A 24,506-nucleotide genomic window follows, 5' to 3' on the forward strand; every position below is an offset into this window, starting at 1 on the left:
ATTCTCTTAATATTCTTGACTGAAAAGCATATCTAGATAGGCTCAGTAGCTTCTGATTGGTGCCTGCACATAGATGCCTCATGTGATTGGCTCACCCATATGCATTGCTATTTCTTTAACAAAGGATATCTTAAGAATTAAGCAAATTAGATAATAGAAGTAAATTGGAATGTTGTTTAAAATTGTATTCTCTATCTAAATCATGAAATAAATATTTTGGGTTTAATGTCCCTTTAAGACTGAGTGTATGCAAGGTTGTGTGTGTGCATACTGTGATTCGTCCCTTTAAGACTGTCTGGTGTGAGTTGCTACTTTAAAGGCTGTGCGCGCATCCCGTGACATTGGGAGTGTGCAAGGTTGCGTATGTGCACACAAAAAACATAATTTAGAACACTGAACTCGGATTTTACTAAACCATTACCATATCACTCACGCTCAGTCTAAACGTATATTAAACGATATCGATTGGTCGCTCTTGACTGATGACAAAAAGAGCGTGGAAACGTTTTGTTTGACGGACGCATGTGACAGCCAATCAGAATACAGAATATCGAACTATTTTACTTGGTATTGTGAGCTGGAGCAGCTCTCCAATAGACGCTTGTTTTAGCCGACCTTTCCCTATCAGGGTCTAAGACCAGCCTTTTGGGTGGTGACGAAAAGCCTCAGTAGCCTATCACAGGTTCGGTTGGCAATTGGCGGGCGGTAAGATTATCTGACGGTTGCTCGAAATCGATGTTGTAGTAACCTGCCTGCGTTTAATTGAGTGGTGAGCTGTGAAGGAAGGGGTAAGTCACATGACACGACTCTTTATGGAGTTAAAAACTGTAGTGGTATTATGTTGTAGCTCTATTCGACCATTGAAGTGACACCTTAAATCCTTGGCAGCCGAGGTTACATACTATTCAAACAGTAAAGTGTTATATTTTTATTCTATGGTCATCATATACGAACTTTTATTTGTGGGGGCGCACAAATGTTGTCTATTGATGTTCTGTAGGTTATTTCAAATACAGTGAAGGCTCAGCTACGATTTGATCCCAAAATAACTTGCTCAGGCTGTGGTGGGCCTACACCAAATCTAAAGTTGCATAGTTTTTAATTTTGCCATCTACAGCACAAAATATAACTGCAGGGTACTTGGCTTCGTTTTGAAGCTACTGACCTTCATGGGTATCTCCAATGCATTCAAAATTCATCCACAGCATTTCAGCTTGAAATTGAAATAGCTCAAAGATGTCACCAACGAGTTTACATCTGCTGTGCATTTTTCTCTTTCCAAATTTGTATCAGTAGTAAGATTATTGTTTATGTACTAAACAATATGTGTTTAAAAACAAAGGAGTTATTTTTAGGTATCCATGTAGACTTTGCAAAAACAGTTGGAAAATTGTCATGTTTTTATGATTATATTTTAATAATTCTGTCATAAAAAAATAAATAAAACCTGTTTGGCTGAATAAGGCTATTTTTCTATAAAATATATTATTTTCCAGATACCTGTCCTGTTATGGCAACTGTAGACAGATACGAGGACCTGTGGTTCCAGAGATCCGGAAAGACAGGTACTTTATTATATTGCTTTTGTAATATAGTTGATAGGTGGTCGGTATTTGACTGCCTATAAATGTTCATATTTTTTTTTCTGCATTATATTGCTAACGAGTCAGATGTTGTTAACCTCTTAAAAAGCATGATACAGATGTTTGTCACCTTGTTACAGATTCTGGACTTCAACAGATCAGCAGCTCTATGCATACAGAGTGGCAAACCCCACAAGTGTCGGGAAAGTCTCTTAGCCGCTTTAACAGGGTCCCGGGTCTAACACAGGGAGGAGATCTCACCACTGGGATTCGTTGCCCTGAAAACACGGATGGTTAGTATTTAGCTATTAATAGAATTACTATATAAAAAAACCAGTGAGAATGTTTAATATAGCAGATAAAAATATTGGAAGTTTCCTATTATCAGCTTAGCTAGAAGTAGGTATTTTCTTGATTTTTTTTGTGCAATTGGTTTAGGAGCCAACACGTAAGGATGCTATGGTTTTCAGGCATTAATAGTTTTATCATTTAGAAAGGCTGAATTTGAAGGGGACAGTAAAGTCAAAATGAACCTTCCATGATTCAGGTAAAGCATTTTAATTTTAAACAACTTTTCAAATGTACTTAATTTTCTTAGTATCCTTTGCTGTAAAGCAGGGGTGGGCAACTATCGGCCCTCCAGATGTTATGGACTACATCTCCCATAATGCTCTTTCAGCCATAATGCAGGTAAAGCATCATGGGAGATGTAGTCCATAACACCTGGAGGGCCAGTAATTGCCCACCCCTGCTCAGGAGCTCCAATGTACTACTGGGAGCTAGGTGGTTATTGGTGGTTGTGAACCCTTGCCTCTTGTCATTGGCTTACCTAATGTGCTCAGTAAGCCCCAAGTACTGCATTGCTTCTCTTTCAACCAAGAGAATGAAGGATACAAAGAGAATGAAGTATATGTGAGGATAGAACTCCTGTATTATGTGACAACCATAAACCACTCATAGACACATACATTCTAAACTCTTGCACAGTAGCTGGTGCCTCAGAAAGTGTGCACAGAAAAATACTGTACAATTTGATAAATTGGAAAGTCTCGTAAAAATTGCATGCTCTGTCTAAATCATGAAAGTTGAATTTTTATTTTTGGGTCCCTTAAAGGGAAAGCCTACTCTAGAGTTTTTATTGTTTAAAAAAGATAGACAATCCCTTTATTACCCATTCCCAGTTTTGCATAACCAACACAGTTATGTTAATATATTTTCCTCTCTGATTACCTTGTATCTAAGCCTTTGCAGATTGCCCCCTTATTTCAGTTCTTTTGACATACTTGCATTTTAGCCAATCAATGCAGACTCCTAGGTAACGCTACCTGAGTGAGCACAATGTTATTTATATGGCATACATGAACTAGTGCTGTCTAGGTGTAAAAAAACCCTGTCAAAATGCACTGAGATAAGAGGTGGCCCTCAAGGGCTTCGAAATCAGTTTATGAGCCTACCTAGGTTTAGCTTTCAACAAAGAATACCAAGAGAACAAAGCAAATTTGATGATAAAAGTTATTTTGAAAGTTGTTTAAAAATGCATGCGCTGGGGCGTGTCCGAACAGCGATCCTGCATGGTGGCATCTTCCCTGAGCTCCAACTGAACACTCATAATCCGCCGATTATAAGAGGGATCCTACAGTGCAGCAACATCATTTTTACTTTATAAGGCTACACTGTTCAGTGGAGCTTAACATATTGGAGGATTACACTGTATACATGAAGTTTGAGCCCGGCATCGGACAAGAAGGCCTAGAGCGGCGGCTCACAAATAGGCAGCGCCACCTCACTCGAGCAATCAAGGGTTTTTGCCATAGCCAGACCTGCTCAGATTCTCGGCACACAATCTCATTACAGGAAAGGGCATAGGTGGCAGAGTTACGCTTTGGACAGGAGAGCCAACCCTAATACCCACATAAAACTAGCACCTAAAATGGCTAACGCAACTCATCAAGACTTGCAGGATGGCCTGAACTATACCATGGTCAGGTTTGAAAAAATATGCCAGCGACTCCTAGTTAACGCTCCTTATGATTTTCTGATAAACTGGATCGGCACTACAGATGCAGAGACAAAGGAGAAGACTGATACACTATTATTTCATTAATGTATGACCTTATTGTTTTATAACAATGTATTATTTAATGATTACATTATTACAGACCTTTATTATAAATTAGACCACATCTTAACACCCTGAACGTTCTTGAACAGCAGTAATTGCTATTAGTCTAGTATTCAGCTTGGTAATAGTTATATTTCTATCTTTATTAGTACTCTCCCCCTTTTTATTTTCACTTTTCATATTTTTGCTCCGCTTCAGTAAGCAAATTAAATAAACACAGAGCTTTGATAATGTAATAATAATGTGGCTGGGGAATTTCAGTGTTGACTCCTGCATTTTGGGGTAAATTTGTTAAAGGGACAGTAAACCCCAAAAAATTATTTTATTATTTAGATAGAGAATACAATTTTTAAAAAGTTTTTCCAATTTACTTCTATTATCAAATTTGTTTTGTTCTCATGTTATTCTTTGTTGATGAGACACCTAGCATGCACATGCCTGAAGCACTACAGGACATGAAATAGTGCTGCCATCTAGTGCTCTTGCTAATGTATAACATTGTTGCAAAACTGCTGCCATAGTGTTGTGGACACGTGCACACTCATGAGCTTACATCCCAGCTTTTCAACAAAGGATAACAAGAAAAACGAAGAAAATTTGATAACAGACGTAAATTGGAAAGTTGTTTTAAAATTGTATGCTCTATCTGAATCATGAAAGAAAAAAATTGGGTTTTATGTCCCTTTAAGCTACGTTCTCAGCTTTTCTGGCAAGATCAATTACCCTAACACTCGCTTGTTCGTGATCACCATTACTTGCTCTAGCACAATAGGTTGTGCCGAAGCAGGGGACGGCATTGCACAATAATTCTCTTGTGCAATGATAAATTTCTGTGTAATGAAGGTTCACTTCCCTGTCCGCCTGCAGGGATGTAAATGTACCCCTTTATGAGCAAATAAATGTTACATTTTAATAAACACAATTTGTGTTCAGTGCATGCCTGAGCACTTAAAGGGACAGTCTACACCAGAATGTTTATTGTTTAAAAAGATAGATAATACCTTTTTTATTACTTATTGCCCAGTTTTGTATAATCAACATTTATATTAATACGCTTTTTACCTTTGCAATTACCTTGTTTCTAAGCCTCTGCAGGTTTCCCCCTTATCTCAGTTCTTTTGACAGACTTCCATTTTGGCCAATCAGTGCGGACTCACAAATAACTCCACAGGAGTGAACACAATGCTATATATATGGCACACATGAACTAGCGGTGGATAGCTGTGAAAAACTGTCAAAATGCACTGAGAAAAGAGGCAGTTCAATGGCTTAGAAATTGGCATATGAGCCTACCTAGGTTTAGATTTCCACAAAGAAATGCCATGAGAACAAAGCAAATGTGATGATAAAAGTAAATTGGAATGCCCTATCTGAATCATGAAAGTTTAATTTTAACTAGACTAAACATTTAAAGTGAAGGTAAACTTTGGTGAATGAAAGCCCATTTTTTTTTTTAAATACTATTAAAACAGGGGCACTTTCATTCATCAAAGTTTACAAAGCACCCGTTTTGTTAAAATTACTGTTTTTTCTTTTCACTGCTACAGCAGCTTCCCCCACATAGAGATCCTCTATTCACACGTCAGCAATGACTAATCTGTCTTCCTCCAATCACAGCTTTCCCCCCAGGGTAGTCATTGCCTGAGGCCATGCTGTGATTGGAGGAAGCAGGATTAGTCATTGCTGACGTGTGAATAGAGGATCTCCGGGTGGAGGAAGCTGCTGTAGCTGTGAAAAGAAAAAACAGTAATTTTTTTTAACAAAACGGCTGCTTTGTAAACTTTGAATGAAAGTGCCCCTGTATTGAATAGTATTTTTAAAAACCGGGCTTTCATTCACCAAAGTTTACCTTCACTTTAAATACTGACATTAAAATGTATATGTGAAAAGTGCATACTTGAGTCACTATTCTCTAAAGCTTAAATATAACTGTTTCTATTTTATTCCAAATCACTCCTCTGCCTCTTCAAATTAATCTGATCAATAAATAGGAGACAGGGAAAAATAGTGCCTTTCAAAATAAGCCCTGTCACATTTTTGTATTAGTGCTTTATCTGTCACAGATTGCTGGTACAAACTGTGTCTGGGCAGATGTACTTATTTCCTTAGCAACATGTTGACTTCTAAACAATGAAATGTGATCCTGGTATTAGGGTTTAAAGGGCATCACCACTGGCTCGACAGCATCCGCCATGTGGGATGTTGGAAAGATCACAGAATCCAACTGGTGAAAACTGTGACTAAGAATAGCTGTTGTGTGTTATCAGGGCAGTGTGTACAGTACTTCTGCGTTATGCTATCTGTGGATGATCTCCTTAAAACAAAACCTCTAAGAGTAAGGTGAGCATTCAGTCTACATCTGATTAAATTGCCTCTGTACAAGTATTTACATTTGTTTGTGCATTATGATCTGTTTCACACTAGATGATAGTTATTGTAAACACAAGTCTGTTAGACTGATTTTGTAAGAGACAGGAGGCAGATTTATAGCAGATTTGGTCCACAGTATATTTTTGCTCTGCTATACAAAGTATATATAATTAAAAAAAAATGCTCTGCTGCTGGAACAGAATTGGGTTGTAATTGTACATAGTATATATGGTAGGTGCATGTCCAAACAATACCATTGTGTGCTTTAATCATCATTTAACCCCTTAACGGCCTTAGGACATTTTATGCCGTCCTAACTGCACTAGACTTTAACGCCCTTACGACAGCATAGAACGTCCTAACCTTTTGGCTGTACTTAAGCCAAAGGCACTTCCTGGATGGGATCGCGGGCTGGAGGGCGTGCCTAGTGTCATAGGCACTCCCCCAGACACGATTCCATTATTGAAATCACACGATCGCATGAACGATTGTGTGATTTCAATTTTTAACTTATATGTTTACATCAGAACTTTGTTGCAATGTAGACATATAAGTCTGGCCGTTAAGGGGTTAAGATCTAGTAGTTCCTAAGATGACAAACATTGTTCTTGCTTTTTCACTTATTCTGAATTAAAGGGACAGTGTACTGTAAAATTGGTTTCCCCTTTAATGTGTTTTCAATGATTTGTTATACCAGCTTCAGAGTATAAAATGTAGGAGAAAATTATACTTTGGGTTTATTTTTGTATATGAAGTAGCTATTTTTGTTCTTTGGCATGACTCATTAAAATGGGCTGAGCGTTCATGAAAATCAGATCTTCATATTTTATCACTTTCTATACACACAAATGCTTCCTTATCGTATATATATCTGTATACCAAACCCTGATACTAAGAAAGAACAGTTGAAATGTTTAATTTCTTCTGCTAGTTGTCTTTGCATAGCTTTTTTTTTTTTTTTTTTATAGCCAATATTTGAGTTTTGAAATTTTCAGTATAGGCAAAAGCAGCTATTTCAGATGCCAAAAATAAAGGTAAATGAGCAGTTTGTAAACAATTTAATACACTCCAGCTGGAAAAATTGATAATTGGAAACACATTAAAGGGGAGAGCATTGCATTACACTGTCCCTTTAGTGAACTGTTAAAGGGCCATAATAGTCATGTAATTTTAAGACAATCGACTCTGCACTACTATGCGTTTTACCCTCACAAGAGGGTTAAACACACAGTAGAAGTACTTCTCGTGACCCGCAGGGCACTGCTGGTCCATAGTGGAAACTGATCCAATCTGCACATTTTCCCCTTAATGTGGTTCTAGTGACTTGTTATCCCAGCTGCAGAGTATTACATGTATGGGACATTGCTCCTTTATGCTTATTTTTGTACATGAAATAGTTATTTGTGCTCATTAAATCCAGAACCCGTTTAAATAGTCTGAGCTTTTAGGTAGGGCAGATTAATATTTTCTTATCTTTCTCTTTGTACACAAAATCTACTTATTTTATTGCTTTCTGTATACACAAAGGACAAAACTTAAAGCAATGGAAGAAAAACATTTGAGTACCTACCTCTCCCACCTCCACTGGGAGGATGTTTAGAGCTGTTGCCTTTTGTTTACTTAGCTTTTCTATAGAGAATACAGCAGTAGTCATTTCATATTTTTAGTATAGGTGGTTGTTTTAACCCTTTCATGACAGGGTCATAATGTCTACATCGGAACAATGTCAATTACGGGATCGGGTCAAGGGGGCATTCCTATGATGCTAGGTACGCCCTCCATACTGCCATCACATCCAGGAAGCGTTGTTGGCTTCAGGACAGCCAAACGGCTATGACGTTGTATTCCGTCCTAACGGTGCTAAAGCCTAGCGCTTGGACAAAATAAAGCGCCATAACGACCCTAAAAGGTTAAAAGTCAATAACCACAATTTCAAATAGCAAAATTCGTGAAAATTAGTTATTTGTATACAATTTAATACACACCAGTAATCACTGGGAACACGTTAAAGGGGAGAAAATGTTATAGTATAATGTCCCTCTAAGAGAGTAAACACTTTGAGATTGTAATATAAGATGCTTAAAGGGACAGTCAACACTAAAATTGTTACTGTTTAAAAAGATAGATAACGCCTTTACTACCAATTCCCCAGCTTTGCACAACCAGCATTGTTATATTAATATTATTATTATTATTATCGGTTATTTGTAGAGCGCCAACAGATTCCGCAGCGCTAAATTAATATACTTTATAACATTTAAATCTCTAAATTTCTGCCTGTTTCTAAGCCACTACAGACTGCCTCTTATCACGTTTTTTTTTTATTTGCTTTTCACAACAATAGACTGCTAGTTCATGTAAGCCATATAGACAATATTGTGCTCACGTCCGTGGTTTGTGGATGACACTTTACTAATTGGCTAAAATGCAAGTCAATAGATAATAAATAAATATATAGCCATGTGATCAGGGGGCTGTCAAAAGAAGCTTATATACAGGGTAATCACAGAGGTTAGAAGTACATTAATAATATCATGTTTGCTGTACAAAACTGGGGAATGGGTAATAAAGGGATTATTTATTTTTTTAAACAATAAAAATGTTGCAGTTGACTGCCCCTTTAAGTATGCAAAGTAAAATATCTTTGCAATTAACTTTCATTATTTATTTTGCCTCTTTTTACTTTCATTTAAATTTAAAAATTGTGGCGATTTCAATGCTGAAAACTGAAAGAGGTCATGACATTCTTCACAAGCCTAACCTTGACACACATCCTTCCCTATATTGCAGTCTGTTATCTTTTCTGCTGAAGCTAAACAGAGATTTAATGTACTTGAAAAATGTTTGTTTAAAAAGATAGATAATCCATTTATTACCCATTCCCCAGTTTTGCTCAGCCAACATGGTTATATTAATATACTTTTAACCTCTGTGACTACTGTTAAGGAAATAGGACTGCAGAGACTGACATTTTGATTACTTTTGGTTATTCTGTTCACTTTGTCCCTAAAAGAGCCCTGCTTACTCCGATTATCCAAGTTACTCTTCTCTGTGGTCCTTATGCCCAACCGGGTCTTACGCAGGGTTCTCTGGAACTGGGTGTTGGCTGACACTGGCGGGACAAACCCTTGAGCGCCTTCGCTGTGGAAATCCATTGACCTATTATGGGATTATGTTGAACCCTTGGTGGGCTATGGACTGTGGGGCAGTTATTGAGATGGCACCCATATGATCTGGGATTTAGTAACCGCGGCTATGGATCTCTTACCCAGTTCCATAATGGACTACACCCGGGACCTTTACATCACTGTCGCTCGGCCCCCTGTCTATGGATCAGAGCGCTTTTTGGACTGTATCATCAGGGAACCACGAGCTATTCAATGGTTTCCTGGGATTGCTGCCGCTCACTTGGGATCCCCCCCAAATCAGGGACATTATGATATGTGGATATCACTGACTATGATAACCAGCACATTGTTTCAATAAAGCATTCTTGTTTTCATACCAACATTGGTTTTGTCTGATGCTTGGGGTAACCGGCTATAAGCTTTCTTCTAAGACCGTTTATGGGATTAGGAAGCACAGCTCTTGGTGGTTTACCTGTCACAATTACCTTGTATCTAAGCCTCTTCTGACGGCCCCCTGATCACATTACTTTTTATTTATTATCTATTGACTTGCATTTTAGCTAAATTTAACAGCAAGTGCTGACATTGGAACTTAGTTCCGATGTTAACACTTTAATACCGACTCAAGGGGTTAATATAAACTGCACCTTCACTCTTAACCATATGTTGCTAGACAGAAGAAAAATGTCCTATAGAAAGAGAGTTTCACTCTGTTGTGTTCTCACCACGTGGGGTATGGTGATGTCGCACACTAAGGTTGTTCCATGGGGTACAGCCATTTCCTCATTTCTCTTGGTTTGGTGAGCCATTATTACAGCCCCCTTTTTCACATAAAGGGATATGTAAACTCTCATTTGAAAGAAGCTCTGCTCTTTTAATTAAGGAGTTGTGAGTTCTTTAAAATGCAGACAATTGCCATGAAAACTTATATGTATACTTGCAGCTCAAGCCATCAAGGACTCTTGAAAAAGAGGGATGGGGAGCCTTCGTTTCCTTCACTAATTGAGCTAGAGGGGCAAAGAACTCTTCAGGTGAAAGGGGAGAAACCCCACTTTTACATGACAAGACATGCCCTCTTCCCCAGGATGCAGGGGATCAACATAGTCGACAGTGCAAGTGATCTCTGTAGTAAGTGACACCCCCCCCCCTTAAACCTCACCAAAATGTGTGAGACAACATATTAGTGACCCTAGCACTCCTATCTAAACACTAAAGTGGTGTAAGGGCCGCTTTTCTTTTTCAGAGGAGGGTTCACAATTCACATGCTGAGGAAGTTATCAGATGATTACCATTGAACAGTGGTAACCTGATGGAACCATGTGTATATAGCACATCATCTTTGTGAGTGAATAATCCTCTCTTGGTCCCCACAATACATAGAAACAAGAGACTAGTTATTTGAAAGACCTGTACCCCATGCTTGAGATGTTATGGAAGTTTAGTGCAACTGTCCCCATATTTTGTAACGGTAGAATTAATTGCACCTTTTTAACTGTTTTATACTGTTTCACCTCTTTCTATCTTACTTCCTGCAGATTTTTGTAATGCCAGTGGAAGCACCTCTTTTCAGCCAATAAGGAGCAAGGTTGCCATCCCCACTGCTCACGTAATGCCTTCAACATTAGGGACAACTCCTGTTAACACTCGTGAACGTTTGGTAGCTTCCATCTGTGGAGAAGCTGCTCACCCCTTCCATTTAGCTTCTGATCCATCCTCAGCTGATGAAAGCAGAAAGTTTGAGACTCCCACTATAGAGCCAACACTAAACCAATCAGAGCTGCTGGATACTTTCTGTGTGGACCCACAATCCAGGGGCCCATCAGCTGATATCCGCTCTGTGACTGACCCATACAAATCTTTGCCTGAAAGCAGAGCAGGAACAGGAGGATGTGATATTCGAAGGCCTGGGTTTCCAAGCTCAACTCTCCCACACAGCCATGGTTGGAGGCCAGAACCATACAGTCTGCAGCCTGGAGCAGAACTTAGTGCCTGGAGGCAACAGCAAGCCGAAAACATGAGACTTAGGATGGAACAGTTGCAGGTACCGTGATCATTGGAGCAGTAGGTGACTACGCTGCATCAAACTGTCTAAAGCAAGTCAAAAACCATTGAGATTCTACTCATCATTCTAATGTCAGCTTTTTATTTATTTCTCAGATGATGAATGCCTGCCCCCAGCCCTCCATGTACTCAGGGTTTCATCAGGATCCAAAGCAGTGGGACAGAGCACTGATGGAGAAGGAGATGCTTGTGGACAGGTGAGATAGCAGCATAATATTGCAACAATAAGTTGAGTGGGTTTACTACTGTTGAATAATTTTGTAGTTTTCATCTCCTTGTACTTTTCTATATTGCAATGTTACCAGACAAAGGCAACACATCTCCCAGTTGGAGCAGAAAGTACGAGAAAGTGAGGTGCAAGTACACAACGTTCTTCTGAGCCAAGCTAGTCCCTATGGAGATATGTGTATGGTCAGACTGCAGGTGAGAAACGCTAGCTGTCCTCTTCCTTCTTATTTCTCCTTACTGATTGCCTTTCTAAAAACCTGACCTGTCTATCTTCAGGAATTGCAGCGGGAGGTCACTTTTCTTCGAGCTCAGTTTGCAGATAAGACGGACTCGTCAAGCCGAGAGAAGACAGAATTAGAGAGAAAACTAAGTGCATGTGAGGCAGAGGCAAGAAGCCTGAAAGAGGCCATGAAAGAGGCTGCCCAGAAACATGCTGAAGAAATAAAAAAGCAGGAAGAGAGGGTAAGGCACAAAGGATGGCAGTGCACAGGAGGAAAAAATACATTATTCTTAAACAACAACAAACACTACTTGTGACTGCTCTTCTGCTTGTGGTCAAGAAAGGCTCAATTGTCTTTTAAAGGGACAATAAATGCCTTGTACTTACATAATTTATCTGCAGCCTAATAGATTACCATATCAACAAAGTCTAAATGTTATTGGAACCCACCACTTTCTTTAATAAAGGGACATTCCAGCCTAAATTGGAATCCACATGGATGCATTTACATTTTGAATAGAGGCATTTTTGTAATATTCATGTGTTAGCAAAATGGTTCTAATATAAGATATAGCTGTTTAAAAAAATGTATTTAAGTATGCACGGTGCACAAACATTTTAAACACAGCACTTGCTCAGAGAGCCTTGTGGTTGCATCATCTGGTAATGTCTCAATTTGTTAATTGCAGATATGGTACAAGCCCCACTAAATCTCTGAGCAGCTGCAATATTTTAAATGCTGGTGCATTGAGAATATCTAGCTATGCTTCACATGAACGTGCAGAGAAAATGTTAACACTAAAACAGTGATAACTTTTACTAGAAGCATTTTTGCCAGTACATGTACATTGCAGATATGTTCAACTATGTGTATTTAAATTTTGACTGGAGTGTCCCTTTGAGAGCAGCCAATCTGGGCTTGAGTCTGGAGAAGACAATTGTCACATTGTGTTTACAAAATCTCTATTTAGCTTCAGCTTTTTGCACTTTAATGCCTTTTAACCTATTTTTCGTAACAAAGTTGTTTTTTTAATGACCCTTTTAAAGGAACATTCAACCCATAGGTTTTCTTTCATGGTTTAGAAAGAGCGTGCCATTTTCAACAACTATCTAATTTACTTCTATAATCTAATATGCTTCATTCTCTTGATATCCTTTGCTGAAAAGCATATCTAGATAGGCACAGTAGCTGCTGATTGGTGGCTGCATATAGATGCCTTGTGTGATTGGCTCACCTATGTGCATTGCTATTTCTTCAACAAAGTATATCTGAAAAATGAAGAAAATTAGATCATAGAAGTAAGTTGTTTAAAATTGTATTTTCTATCTAAATCATGAAAGAGAAAAAACATTGGTTTAATGTCCCTTTAAGTATTTTGTTGAAGGGGAATGATATCTTTAGGTCTGTTATGTTTAATGCAGGTGAAGGGTAGAGACAAACACATTAATGTCCTAAAGAAAAAGTGCCAGAAAGAGGCTGAGCAGAACAAAGAAAAACAACAGAGGATTGAAACCCTGGAAAGATACCTGGCAGATCTCCCCACTGTACAGGACCACCAGAAACAGACCCAAGAGGTAAGTCTCTCACTACAGTTCTTGATGCTGACACACAAAGTAGCATATTCTACAGTACAAGAATACATTATTGTATCCCAACAAAAGATCATCTGACTGTAACAGAAGAAAGCTTTGACCAATAGGGTAGCACAAAGAAAAGAGATGAAAAATGTGCTCTTGTTCAACGAGTACCTCCTCTTCACAGAGGAGAAATAAACTTTAGTATCAGTATGACTGTCTGGGATTTTGGGCCTGGATTGTCTTTTTAAAGGGACACTGAACCCAATTTTTTTCTTTTGTGATTCCGATAGAGCATGCAATTTTAAGCAACTTTCTAATTTACTCCTATTATAAAATGTTCTTCATTCTCTTTGTATGTTTATTTGAAAAGCAAGAATGTAAGTTTAGATGCCGGCCCATTTTTGGTGAACAACCTGGGTTGTCCTTGCTGATTGGACAGCACCAATAAACAAGTGCTGTCCATTGGCTGAACCAAAATTTTGCTGGCTCCTTAGCTTAGATGCCTTCTTTTTTTAAATAAAGATAGCAAGAGTACAAAGAAAAATTGATAATAGGAGTAAATTAGAAAGTTGCTTAAAATTGCATGCTCTATCTGAATCATGAAAGAAAAAAATTGGGTTCAGTGTCCCTTTAAGCTGATATTTCTTCTCTGTGAAGGGTAAAGTGAGATAAAAGATTGCACCCTGAGAGGGAACTATCCTGTTGAACACACACTTTCTTGAGCTGTTATTGTTTTCATTTGAGCCTGTCTCTGTCTTTTTTGCACAAGGTTATGTACCACCCACTACAGACACATAAGAGATCATACAAAAACTGTACTTCCTATTGAAAATACATGTAAGTCTGACACACCAGTGCCGAAACATATCAGGTTGACACAAAGGGGGGGGATGTTTATGAAAATAACTACAGCTTAAAGGGAACCACAACACCTGTTTGACATATTCTAAACTAACTTTTTCTAATTGTGCAAAATAAACTAACGCTATGCTGTATGCAGTCTTTTCATCTTACTGCATTCTGTTGTAGATAAAAGCTTTATAATTAAACGTTGATGTGCTATGTGTGCTGCCATTTTTTAACGTACATTCCACAACCGTGGGTCACGTGATTCACACAGCACCAGCTATTACTAAATCATAGTGAGCCCTGCAGTGTCTCAGAAGAACGGCTTCAGGCACTGTTATGTTCTTAAATAGAGCAGGGACGGAAGTGTGAGGGGGAGGAGAGGTGGAGAGGGAGGCACAGGGGGAATAAAGGCTCCCGAGATCATATGTAAGGTAGATGGATGCAAATGTCTCTAGTTAAAATTTTTATGCAGCGTGAGTTTGCTTTATTTCTTCCCCCTGTGCCTCCCTCTCCACCACTTCTCTCCCCTCACGCTTCCTTCCCTGCTTGTGCTATTTAAAAACATAACCGTGCCTGACGCCGTTCTTCTGAGACACTGCAGGGATCACTATGGTTTAGTAATAGCTGGTGCCTTGTGCATCACGTGACACACTGTGTGAAACTTACGTTACAAGATGCCAGCATACATAGCAAATCCAATGCTGCAGATCAACGTTTAAATTGTAAAGCTTTTATATACAACAGAATATGGTAAGATAAAGACTGCATACAGAATTAAAGTCAGTTTATTTTGCATAATCTGAAAAAGTTTAAAACGTTTCAAGCAGGTGGTTCCCTTTAAGAAGCTTACTAACCCTTCCCATTTCTGAGGTGGTGGATTAAAATTACCCCCAACAGATCTGATCAGGATTATTGACAAGTGCTGCTCTTGTGCGATTAGTTGCACAATCATTGCAAAGTGCCTTCTTGTATGATGATAAATATGGCCAGCAAACACTGCCCACTTGTTGCGATCCCACATGGACAGATTCCCTACCTGCGAACATTTTCTGTCTCTAGAATAATAAATCCTTGCTCATTCTCCATTAAGACATTTGCAGACAGGAATCATGCCCTCCCAGGATTACAGCTAGCAGACCGCATTTGCTGTCTGTATTTATCATTGCTCTAGCAGCTGTCTCTCCTGCAATGTTGCCCCCTGCTCTCGTGCAACCAGTTGTGAGAGAGGAAAGCTGGCCAGTCTCCCCAGGCATATCAGTATGGGGTGATTTTAATCTGTCAGCTCTGATATGGCTGAGAAGTTGGGAAGCAGCAGTCTGGCCACTTCTTAAATTACGATTGTAGGCTTACATAAGACAAGGTCATTTGCATCTTCATGCATTTTCCCCCATATCATTTTAAACTTTGCCTGTTCCCTCCAGCTAAAGGATCTGCAAGAAAAGAGCTCCCTCTTGCAGGAGCAGGTAAAGGAGCTGGAGAAGAAGCTGGCGGAGACCAGAGCAGCCTGCAGAGAAAGGGAGGCCCAGCTAGAAACCGAGAAACACAAGGGGAAGGAGTTGATGAGCACTGTACACAGGTATCTAAGGCAGAAGTTACCACACTAGGCTTGTTCTATACTAAAGCTACTCTAGAAGAGCACTGTCTGGCAGCTAATTAGCAATACACAGTAGCCCAGTATGGTATTTGTTTTAAAACCTCAACCCTCATTGACCCGAAGACTTGTGTGTTCAAAATAGCATGTTTGCAATGCACATCATATTGCTCACAATGCGCCTTACAAATCAGAAGTAAAAGCTGGTTAATGGCGCCTTTTATCAGCTGTTTAGTTCCGGTTAGGCTCACCATATAATATGTATTTGTTTGTATATATAATGTGTGTGTATATATGTGTGTGTGTGTGTGTATATGACCACTCACTGGTCATTTGTAAGTAAAATTTAGCTTTTAATAATACAAAAAGTTAAAATCTTGGGAAAAACATGACGTTTCGATGCCTAACTGGCATCTTTTTCAAATGTCCCAAAAGGTAAATCCAAAGTGGTCACACCAGCTATGTGGTGTTCCCCATGAGAGCATAAAACTTGGCTAATGTGTTATTAGATGTCATTTATTTAACATCACCACCCCTATGTTGCTGGATTGTGTGCTAAATTTTACTTACAAATGACCAGTGAGTGCTGCCTTTTTGCATAGTAAATAAATAAAAAAAAAATATATATATAGAAAGAAACAAAAGAACTTGCACTCACTGGGCTTTTTAGTATTAACTTTTACTTATCAAATATGTGACGTTTCGAGGATAATGTATCCCCTTCCTCAGACAGCAAGTGAATCAAACAAACAGTGAATATATACACTTTAAACAAACAAACCCCTCCCCCTAATTAGAGCAAAAAAATGCCAAACAAGTTGAATGGTGACCTATGAGTCTCAGTATAAACATCATAGTGCTATTTTCAGTAATAAATGTTTAAATGAGCCATCCCGGCCCCTAATGCACAAGTGACTAAACAGGTGATACATAGAGGGACTGTGCTAGCAAATGCATACTAATGTGGAGCTCACATTTCCCAAAAACGAAGTTATACAACACCCTTAGTAACGAATTGTATGATATTCATGTTGGAATAAAGCAAACACAGAAATGTAAACTTACATAGTGAAATATAGACTTGCATAGTGAAATGGGCACAGGCATATAACACGATCGCTGCAGACCATCATCCTGGCACCAGTAAACAACGCCGTGACAAGGAACCCGGAACGGCACCAGCCGGTCACATGGGAGGCAATGAGCCAATCATTGAGCCAATATATATTCTCATTTCTCCCTTATTATATCCATTTGTTTTCATTCATCATTGTAGCTCTATTCGTGTATGCCATGCTTTTTTTTTTCCCCTTTTTGTTTTTCCTTTCGCCTATTTACTCTCCTCTGTTTATTTACTCTTTCTGGCTATTCTCAGCTATATTCTCCTTCAGACACATCCTCTGCTTTTTATGACACACCTCTCACCCCCCTCCCTCCCTTCGTTGTATGTGATGTGTTTCTATATCAGATTGATCAGTATTGCTTCAGACCTGAGGAAGGGAGGAAACCTCTCTTAAGCTTGTCTTTGAAATATTATGTTAGTCCAAAAAAAAAAGTATCACTGCATATTACACTACTTTGTTATTTGATATATATATATATATATATCTCCAACAACAGAAAGCACTCCAGAAGTCTTGTTAATTTATCACCTTTAATAGTGAACGTTTTCGGGCTACAAACAGCCGTCCTCAAACTTACAAGGTTAGTAAAACACTTACCACCCCACTGTGTTATAGACCGCCACCAAGACAAGTGTGCCACGCTCTCCGCGGTGGATGCGCCGCCCCTAGCGAGTGACGTCATCGCCCGCGGCAACGTGCAAAGAACTAAAACAAAAACAAAAGGGCAAAGACAACAGTAAGTATATGCGGGCATAAAAGCAAAAAACTGCTCAGCACTATAGTAATACAGTAATATGCAATTCAATAGATTCACTGGTAGATAAACCAAATATCCTTAAGACAAAAGCAACGGTTGTCATGGTAACCGATAAACAATAAGGCAACCTGCAGCGTCTCTAGAAAATTATTGAATCGGCGATTATGGGGCTCCACAAAACAAACAGGAATACCAATCTGGTAAACAATACTTATATGTTAAACATTATTGTGTGTAGTGGAGTCACATAACCGGCATTAAAGGAGAAAAAAGGAAATCTTATAAATTATTTCTAAGCATGAATAAATCATGACTCTCATTAACTAACAGCAATGACAAATGATCCTGGACTCCCCATGGCCCCATAATGCAGATCTGGAAGCGGGTCATAGAAACACCTGCCAATCAAGCTGTGTATTCAGACCATAAGGAACCAGTGTATTTAATTCGAAAGTCCATTTCGCTTCTCTTTGTAGCAATAATCGGTTTCTGTTGCCCCCTCTGGATAGTGGAGGTACATGGTCAATGATCGTATATTTCAGATCCATGATGCTGTGATGATGTTCCAGAAAATGTCTGGCCACTGGTTGCTCAGACACACCTTTGTTGAGTGCCAGCTTGATTGCAGATCTGTGGTTTGCCATCCGGGTGCGTAAGTCATCACTAGTTTTTCCCACATAATAAAGCCCACAAATACAGTGCAAAAGGTACACTATATACGTGGTAGTGCATGTCAGTCGAAATTTGTGTTTATAAATTTTTCGTTTATGTGGATGGGTAAAACTTGATCCAGTGATTAACCCCCCCACAGGTTGTACAACCTAGACATCGGAATACCCCAGGTTTTTTAATATCCAGCCATGTTGAAGACTTGTAGCTACTAATAGGGTCAGTTTTGATAAGCCAGTCCCGTAGAGACCTAGATCTCTTGTAACCCACTCTTGGGGGATCAACCTTACCTCAAACTTACAAGGTTAGTAAAACACTTACCACCCCACTGTGTTATAGACCGCCACCAAGACAAGTGAAGAGAAGATCAACTCACTGAGATGATGCAACGATTTGAAGCCAGGAGCTATCCGGATAAATTACTTATGGAACAACGTGCCCAGGTTTGTCAGGACAGCACCTGCACATCCAAGCAGGTGGACAATAGGATGACTTTCATCACAACATTTACTGGTGATAAAGGCCCCTTAAGGGACATACTAAATAAACATTGGGACATTGTTAAGACAGACATATCATTACCTTTGTATAAGGTTGATCCCCCAAGAGTGGGTTACAAGAGATCTAGGTCTCTACGGGACTGGCTTATCAAAACTGACCCTATTAGTAGCTACAAGTCTTCAACATGGCTGGATATTAAAAAACCTGGGGTATTCCGATGTCTAGGTTGTACAACCTGTGGGGGGTTAATCACTGGATCAAGTTTTACCCATCCACATAAACGAAAAATTTATAAACACAAATTTCGACTGACATGCACTACCACGTATATAGTGTACCTTTTGCACTGTATTTGTGGGCTTTATTATGTGGGAAAAACTAGTGATGACTTACGCACCCAGATGGCAAACCACAGATCTGCAATCAAGCTGGCACTCAACAAAGACAAAGGTGTGTCTGAGCAACCAGTGGCCAGACATTTTCTGGAACATCATCACAGCATCATGGATCTGAAATATACGATCATTGACCATGTACCTCCACTAGCCAGAGGGGGCGACAGAAACCGATTATTGCTACAAAGAGAAGCGAAATGGACTTTCGAATTAAATACACTGGTTCCTTATGGTCTGAATACACAGCTTGATTGGCAGGTGTTTCTATGACCCGCTTCCAGATCTGCATTATGGGGCCATGGGGAGTCCAGGATCATTTGTCATTGCTGTTAGTTAATGAGAGTCATGATTTATTCATGCTTAGAAATAATTTATAAGATTTCCTTTTTTCTCCTTTAATGCCGGTTATGTGACTCCACTACACACAATAATGTTTAACATATAAGTATTGTTTACCAGATTGGTATTCCTGTTTGTTTTGTGGAGCCCCATAATCGCCGATTCAATAATTTTCTAGAGACGCTGCAGGTTGCCTTATTGTTTATCGGTTACCATGACAACCGTTGCTTTTGTCTTAAGGATATTTGGTTTATCTACCAGTGAATCTATTGAATTGCATATTACTGTATTACTATAGTGCTGAGCAGTTTTTTGCTTTTATGCCCGCATATACTTACTGTTGTCTTTGCCCTTTTGTTTTTGTTTTAGTTCTTTGCACATTGCCGCGGGCGATGACGTCACTCGCTAGGGGCGGCACATCCACCGCGGAGAGCGTGGCGCACTTGTCTTGGTTGCGGTCTATAACACAGTGGGGTGGTAAGTGTTTTACTAACCTTGTAAGTTTGAGGATGGGCTGTTTGTAGCCCGAAAACGTTCACTATTAAAGGTGATAAATTAACAAGACTTCTGGAGTGCTTTCTGTTGTTGGATGTATCGTGCTTTTGCTAGCACCCGGAGCTGTTGTACTAGGAGGATCTGGAGTGCACTTTGTGTGTGTGTATATATATATCTATATCTCTATATCTCTATATCTCTATATATCCATATCTCTATATATATCCATATATATATATATATATATATCCATATATATATATCCATATATATATATCCATATCTCTCTCTCTCTATATCTATATCTATCCATATATATATCTCTCTATATATATATATATATATATATATATATATATCTCTCTCTCTCTATATATATATATATATATATATATATATATATATATATATATATATATATATATATCTATATATATCTATATATATATATATATATATATATATATATATATCTCTCTCTCTCTCTCTCTCTCTCTCTATATATATATATATATATATATATATATATATATATATATATATATATATATATATATATATATATATATATATCTATATCCAAAGCGGAGACGTCAGCACCACTAATTCATCAAGGTATCAGCTTTATTTACAGTAACATGAAGACAAAGCAGCAGCGACGTTTCGAGTCCATCCGACTCTTAATCATGATATAGAATACTACCATTCAATCCCTTATATAGCACCTGTGTAGCATTTAATTAATTCACCTGTTCATTAGATGACATCATATATATATTTATCATGTTTCTCTCTCGCCACCTACTGGCTGTATATAATTATTACTCATTTTAAATGAACTTTTTTCCTTTTTCACTTTTTAATGTTACATTTTTTGAGGGTATTACTGAAATGGTAGTTTGGATTATGTACACAATATCAAAACTCTATAAAATACTATGTATTTAAAAAAAAAAACTATAAATGATGTACAAAATATCTAAAAAATACTTATAAAAACAAATTTAGGTCATAATCCCTATTTAATCCTACTGGGTGGAGAGTTTTTAAATGTTGTATCCACCAAACTTCTCTCCTTTTTAATAGTAATTCCCTATCACCACCCCTTCTCAGTTTTGGGATGTGATCAATTACTTGAAACCTAAGTTGGCTCACTGAATGGCCTGCTTCAGTGAAATGGGCCGATACTGGGAGGGATTTGTCTTCACATGTAATAGATGATTTGTGGGCACTAATTCTATCTTTAATGCGATTTATTGTTTCACGACATAGCCCCGCCTACATGGGCATTTTAGTAGGTACACCACATATTCTGTATCACATGTGTACAGACCATTTATATATCTTTTTTTTTTCTATCATTTATTTGTGCTATATATTTGCCCTTGATCATAGAGTTGCAATGTGCACAATGAAGGCAGGGATATGATCCTTTGTTGGCACTAGTTAGATAATTAACTTTCTCTTCCTTTTTAGTGCCCATATCGGCCTTAAACAATATATCTCTTATGTTTTTTACCCTCTTATAGGCATGTATAGCGGGATCTTGAATTTCCCTGATGTTAGAATTTTATTTATTTAAGAAATACCAATGTTTTTTAATAATTTTAGAGATTTTTTTTCACTATACATACTATATTGTGTTGTGAACACAATCTGATTCCCTTCTTTTTTATTATATCTTTTTCGTGAACCTTGGTCTCCTATTTCAGTAAGCACATCTTGTTTACAATTTGATATTAATGGCTTAGGAATAGGATAACCTCTTTTCTCAAATTTCTTGGCCATTTGTTCTAATCTTACTGCCTGTAGTTTTTTTTATCCTTTACGTTCCTCACTGTTCCAACAAATTGGCTTCTAGGTATGGACCTAAAAACTCGTTCAGGATGATAACTATCAAAATGTAAGAGGGTATTACGGTCAGTGGGCTTATTAAATAGATCAGTAGTCAGGGCACCATATTTTTTATATACTACTGTGTCTAAATAACTTACATGATTTTCAGAAAAATTCAATGTGAATTTTAAACTATTGGTCTTCTTGTTTAATTCATCCACAAATGTTTGTAATCTACTCCATGGGCCCCTCCATACGCCAAACACATCGTCGATGAAACGGAGCCAGAGTTTACAGCTTGTTTGAAAAAGAACACTAGTATATTCATATCTCTTCTCAAATTGGCTGACGAAAATGTTGGCGTATGAAGCCACATTAGAGCCCATGGCTGTACCTTTTTTTTTTAATGTAAAAAGTTTCCTGAAAAAGAAAATAATTTAAATATAATACTATATTCAACAAATCCTCAATGAATTGACATTTAGGAATAGAAAAGTCAGTTTCTTGTTTTATCACTTCCAATACTGATGCTATGCCAGCTTCATGGGGAATTGTTGTATATAGACTAACAACATCAAGTGTGAAGAGGATATCTAATTCTTCACTTTGTATCTTATTTATTTGTTCAAGAAAATTGCCAGTATCTTTTAATAAGATTTTTGGACTGCAGCCAGAGGATTTAGAACCTTATCTAAAAAAATGGCTATATTAGAAAATACTGAATCTGTGCTAGCCACAATAGGCCGACCTGGAGGTTCTTTAAGGTTCTTGTGAACCTTAGGTAACGTGTAGAATACTGGGGTGATAGGGTTTTTATTCATTAAGAAAGCAGCTAGGTCCTTGGTGATCACATGATTCTCTACAGCTTTCTCAATTACATTTGATATTTCCTTTTGTATTATCAGATAGCAGATCACCATCTAAAATGTGGTAAATACCCCCATCTGATAACTGGGCCAAAATTTCTTGTTCATAATACTCCCTATCAAGGACAGCAACAGCGCCGCCCTTGTCCGCATTTTTAATTATAATTTTATTATTTTTGGAAAGGTTTTTTTAAAGCCTGTTGTTCAGCAACTGATATATTTCTTTGTAATTTCATATCTCTCTCATTTAATAACATCTTTATATCATTTTGTACATTGTCATTTTCATTCACAATTCCAGTTAAATTCACAGTAGTACTCTGGGAACCAAAATGTGCCTTAAGGTTCTAAAAAAAAAAAAAGATACAAATCTTTATCCAAATTAAATTCATTCATATAAGACCAACGATCATGGCAAATAATGAGAGATACAGAAAAAAGGTTTGAATACATTCTAAATAAGTGCTCATTTGTTATTATTTTGTGGACAGTAGAGTGTCTACAAGAGGAGATCGATAAACAGAAAGCACTAGTCATAGAATGTGAAAAAAAAACCTTGTTACCTATTTTCCTGCTGAGGAATTGCAGAAAATTAAAATGGAAGTTGATAAATTGTTGGAGGATTATCAGGCTGAATTGAAAGAAGTTAAATAGCAAAAATTCAGCAGAGATGAAGATGATTACCTGTACAACCAGGTGTATCGTTGGTCACATAACTATCAAGTCGGTAACGTCACAAACAGGCGACCCGGAAGAGAAGGCGCATCATGGAGAGGAGCCAGGAACGCTACGAAAAATACAGCACTTGGACAACCTACAACCACCTCGCCAGAGGATTTTTTAAGCTCCGGATCAGACATAAACACCGGAGGGGAGGACGGAAGCACAGAAGGCGGTATTACACACCCTCCACAGCAGAGCTGTACACGGGGCAAGCCAGCACAATGGGGAAAGACAAAAAGACCCCCTACAAATCATAGGTGAGCTGATCAACCACGATACATTGAGTCTGATATGTACAGGTTCGAGCATAAGTAACACTGTGAATACTAATAACGAGATGACCGATGTGATATTCCAAATGCCTGAAAATTATTCTGAGACTGTCTCTCTGATTCCCAACGTTGATATTATCCCTGCCTTGACAAGATTCTGGTTGCATTATAAATTGTATTACTGCAGAAAGTGACTTGGTGATTAACATCTCACAATACCATCTCACAGAAACGGAAAGGACTGTGTTAAACAAAGGCCTAACTTTCTGTCCCTCTTCTTATATGAATGAAGTTAATTTGGATTAAGATTTGTATCATTTTTTTTAGAACCTTAAGGCTCAAGGCACATTTTGGTTCCCAGAGTACTAATGTGAATTTAACTGGAAATGTGAATGAAAATGAAATGTTTAATATAAAATCCTTGGGTTTAAGAAATTAATCCTGTTATGTTTCAAATATATCTAATCCAGGGGTAGAAACATTGTCATGCTTTCACCTATCCTTGCTTTCCCTTTAATAGGAGGTGTCTATCATCAGGTATAAAAGTTCCTCCCACAGTCTAATAGTTGCTTGATTATTTTGTTCTACTAGCTCAGAATTATCCAGCTCCTGCATATTCTGGTATCTCTGTTCTGCAGACCTCACCTCTCTCACCAGCTAACACCTTTTGAGCATCCGCTCTCACTTACCATCTCATTGGAGTAATTTCTAAGGATCAATCTGTCTCCCTGAAACTCCTGCTCTCCCAGAGCTGACAGTTTCACACTTCCGGTTTCGGTAACACTGCAGGTGTGACGTC

At 38.2% G+C, this 24,506-nt stretch overlaps 1 protein-coding gene across 1 annotated transcript in view; it reads left to right on the forward strand.

Annotated features, from left to right (window-relative positions):
- Positions 1 to 648: 648 nt before the first annotated feature.
- CEP85 (centrosomal protein 85) overlaps positions 649 to 24,506 on the forward strand; it is a 50,038-nt gene continuing 26,180 nt past the window's right edge. Inside the window, exons 1-9 of the mRNA XM_053706976.1 lie at positions 649 to 788; positions 1,497 to 1,565; positions 1,724 to 1,876; positions 10,739 to 11,244; positions 11,361 to 11,461; positions 11,570 to 11,687; positions 11,769 to 11,954; positions 13,135 to 13,287; positions 15,561 to 15,715. Of these exons, the coding sequence (XP_053562951.1) occupies positions 1,511 to 1,565; positions 1,724 to 1,876; positions 10,739 to 11,244; positions 11,361 to 11,461; positions 11,570 to 11,687; positions 11,769 to 11,954; positions 13,135 to 13,287; positions 15,561 to 15,715 (1,427 nt within the window). The 5' untranslated portion in view covers positions 649 to 788; positions 1,497 to 1,510. The remainder of the gene's footprint in view (positions 789 to 1,496; positions 1,566 to 1,723; positions 1,877 to 10,738; positions 11,245 to 11,360; positions 11,462 to 11,569; positions 11,688 to 11,768; positions 11,955 to 13,134; positions 13,288 to 15,560; positions 15,716 to 24,506) is intronic.

Source organism: Bombina bombina, chromosome 3 (assembly GCF_027579735.1).
Source record: "Bombina bombina isolate aBomBom1 chromosome 3, aBomBom1.pri, whole genome shotgun sequence".
In the NCBI taxonomy this organism is placed as follows: Eukaryota; Metazoa; Chordata; class Amphibia; order Anura; family Bombinatoridae; genus Bombina; species Bombina bombina.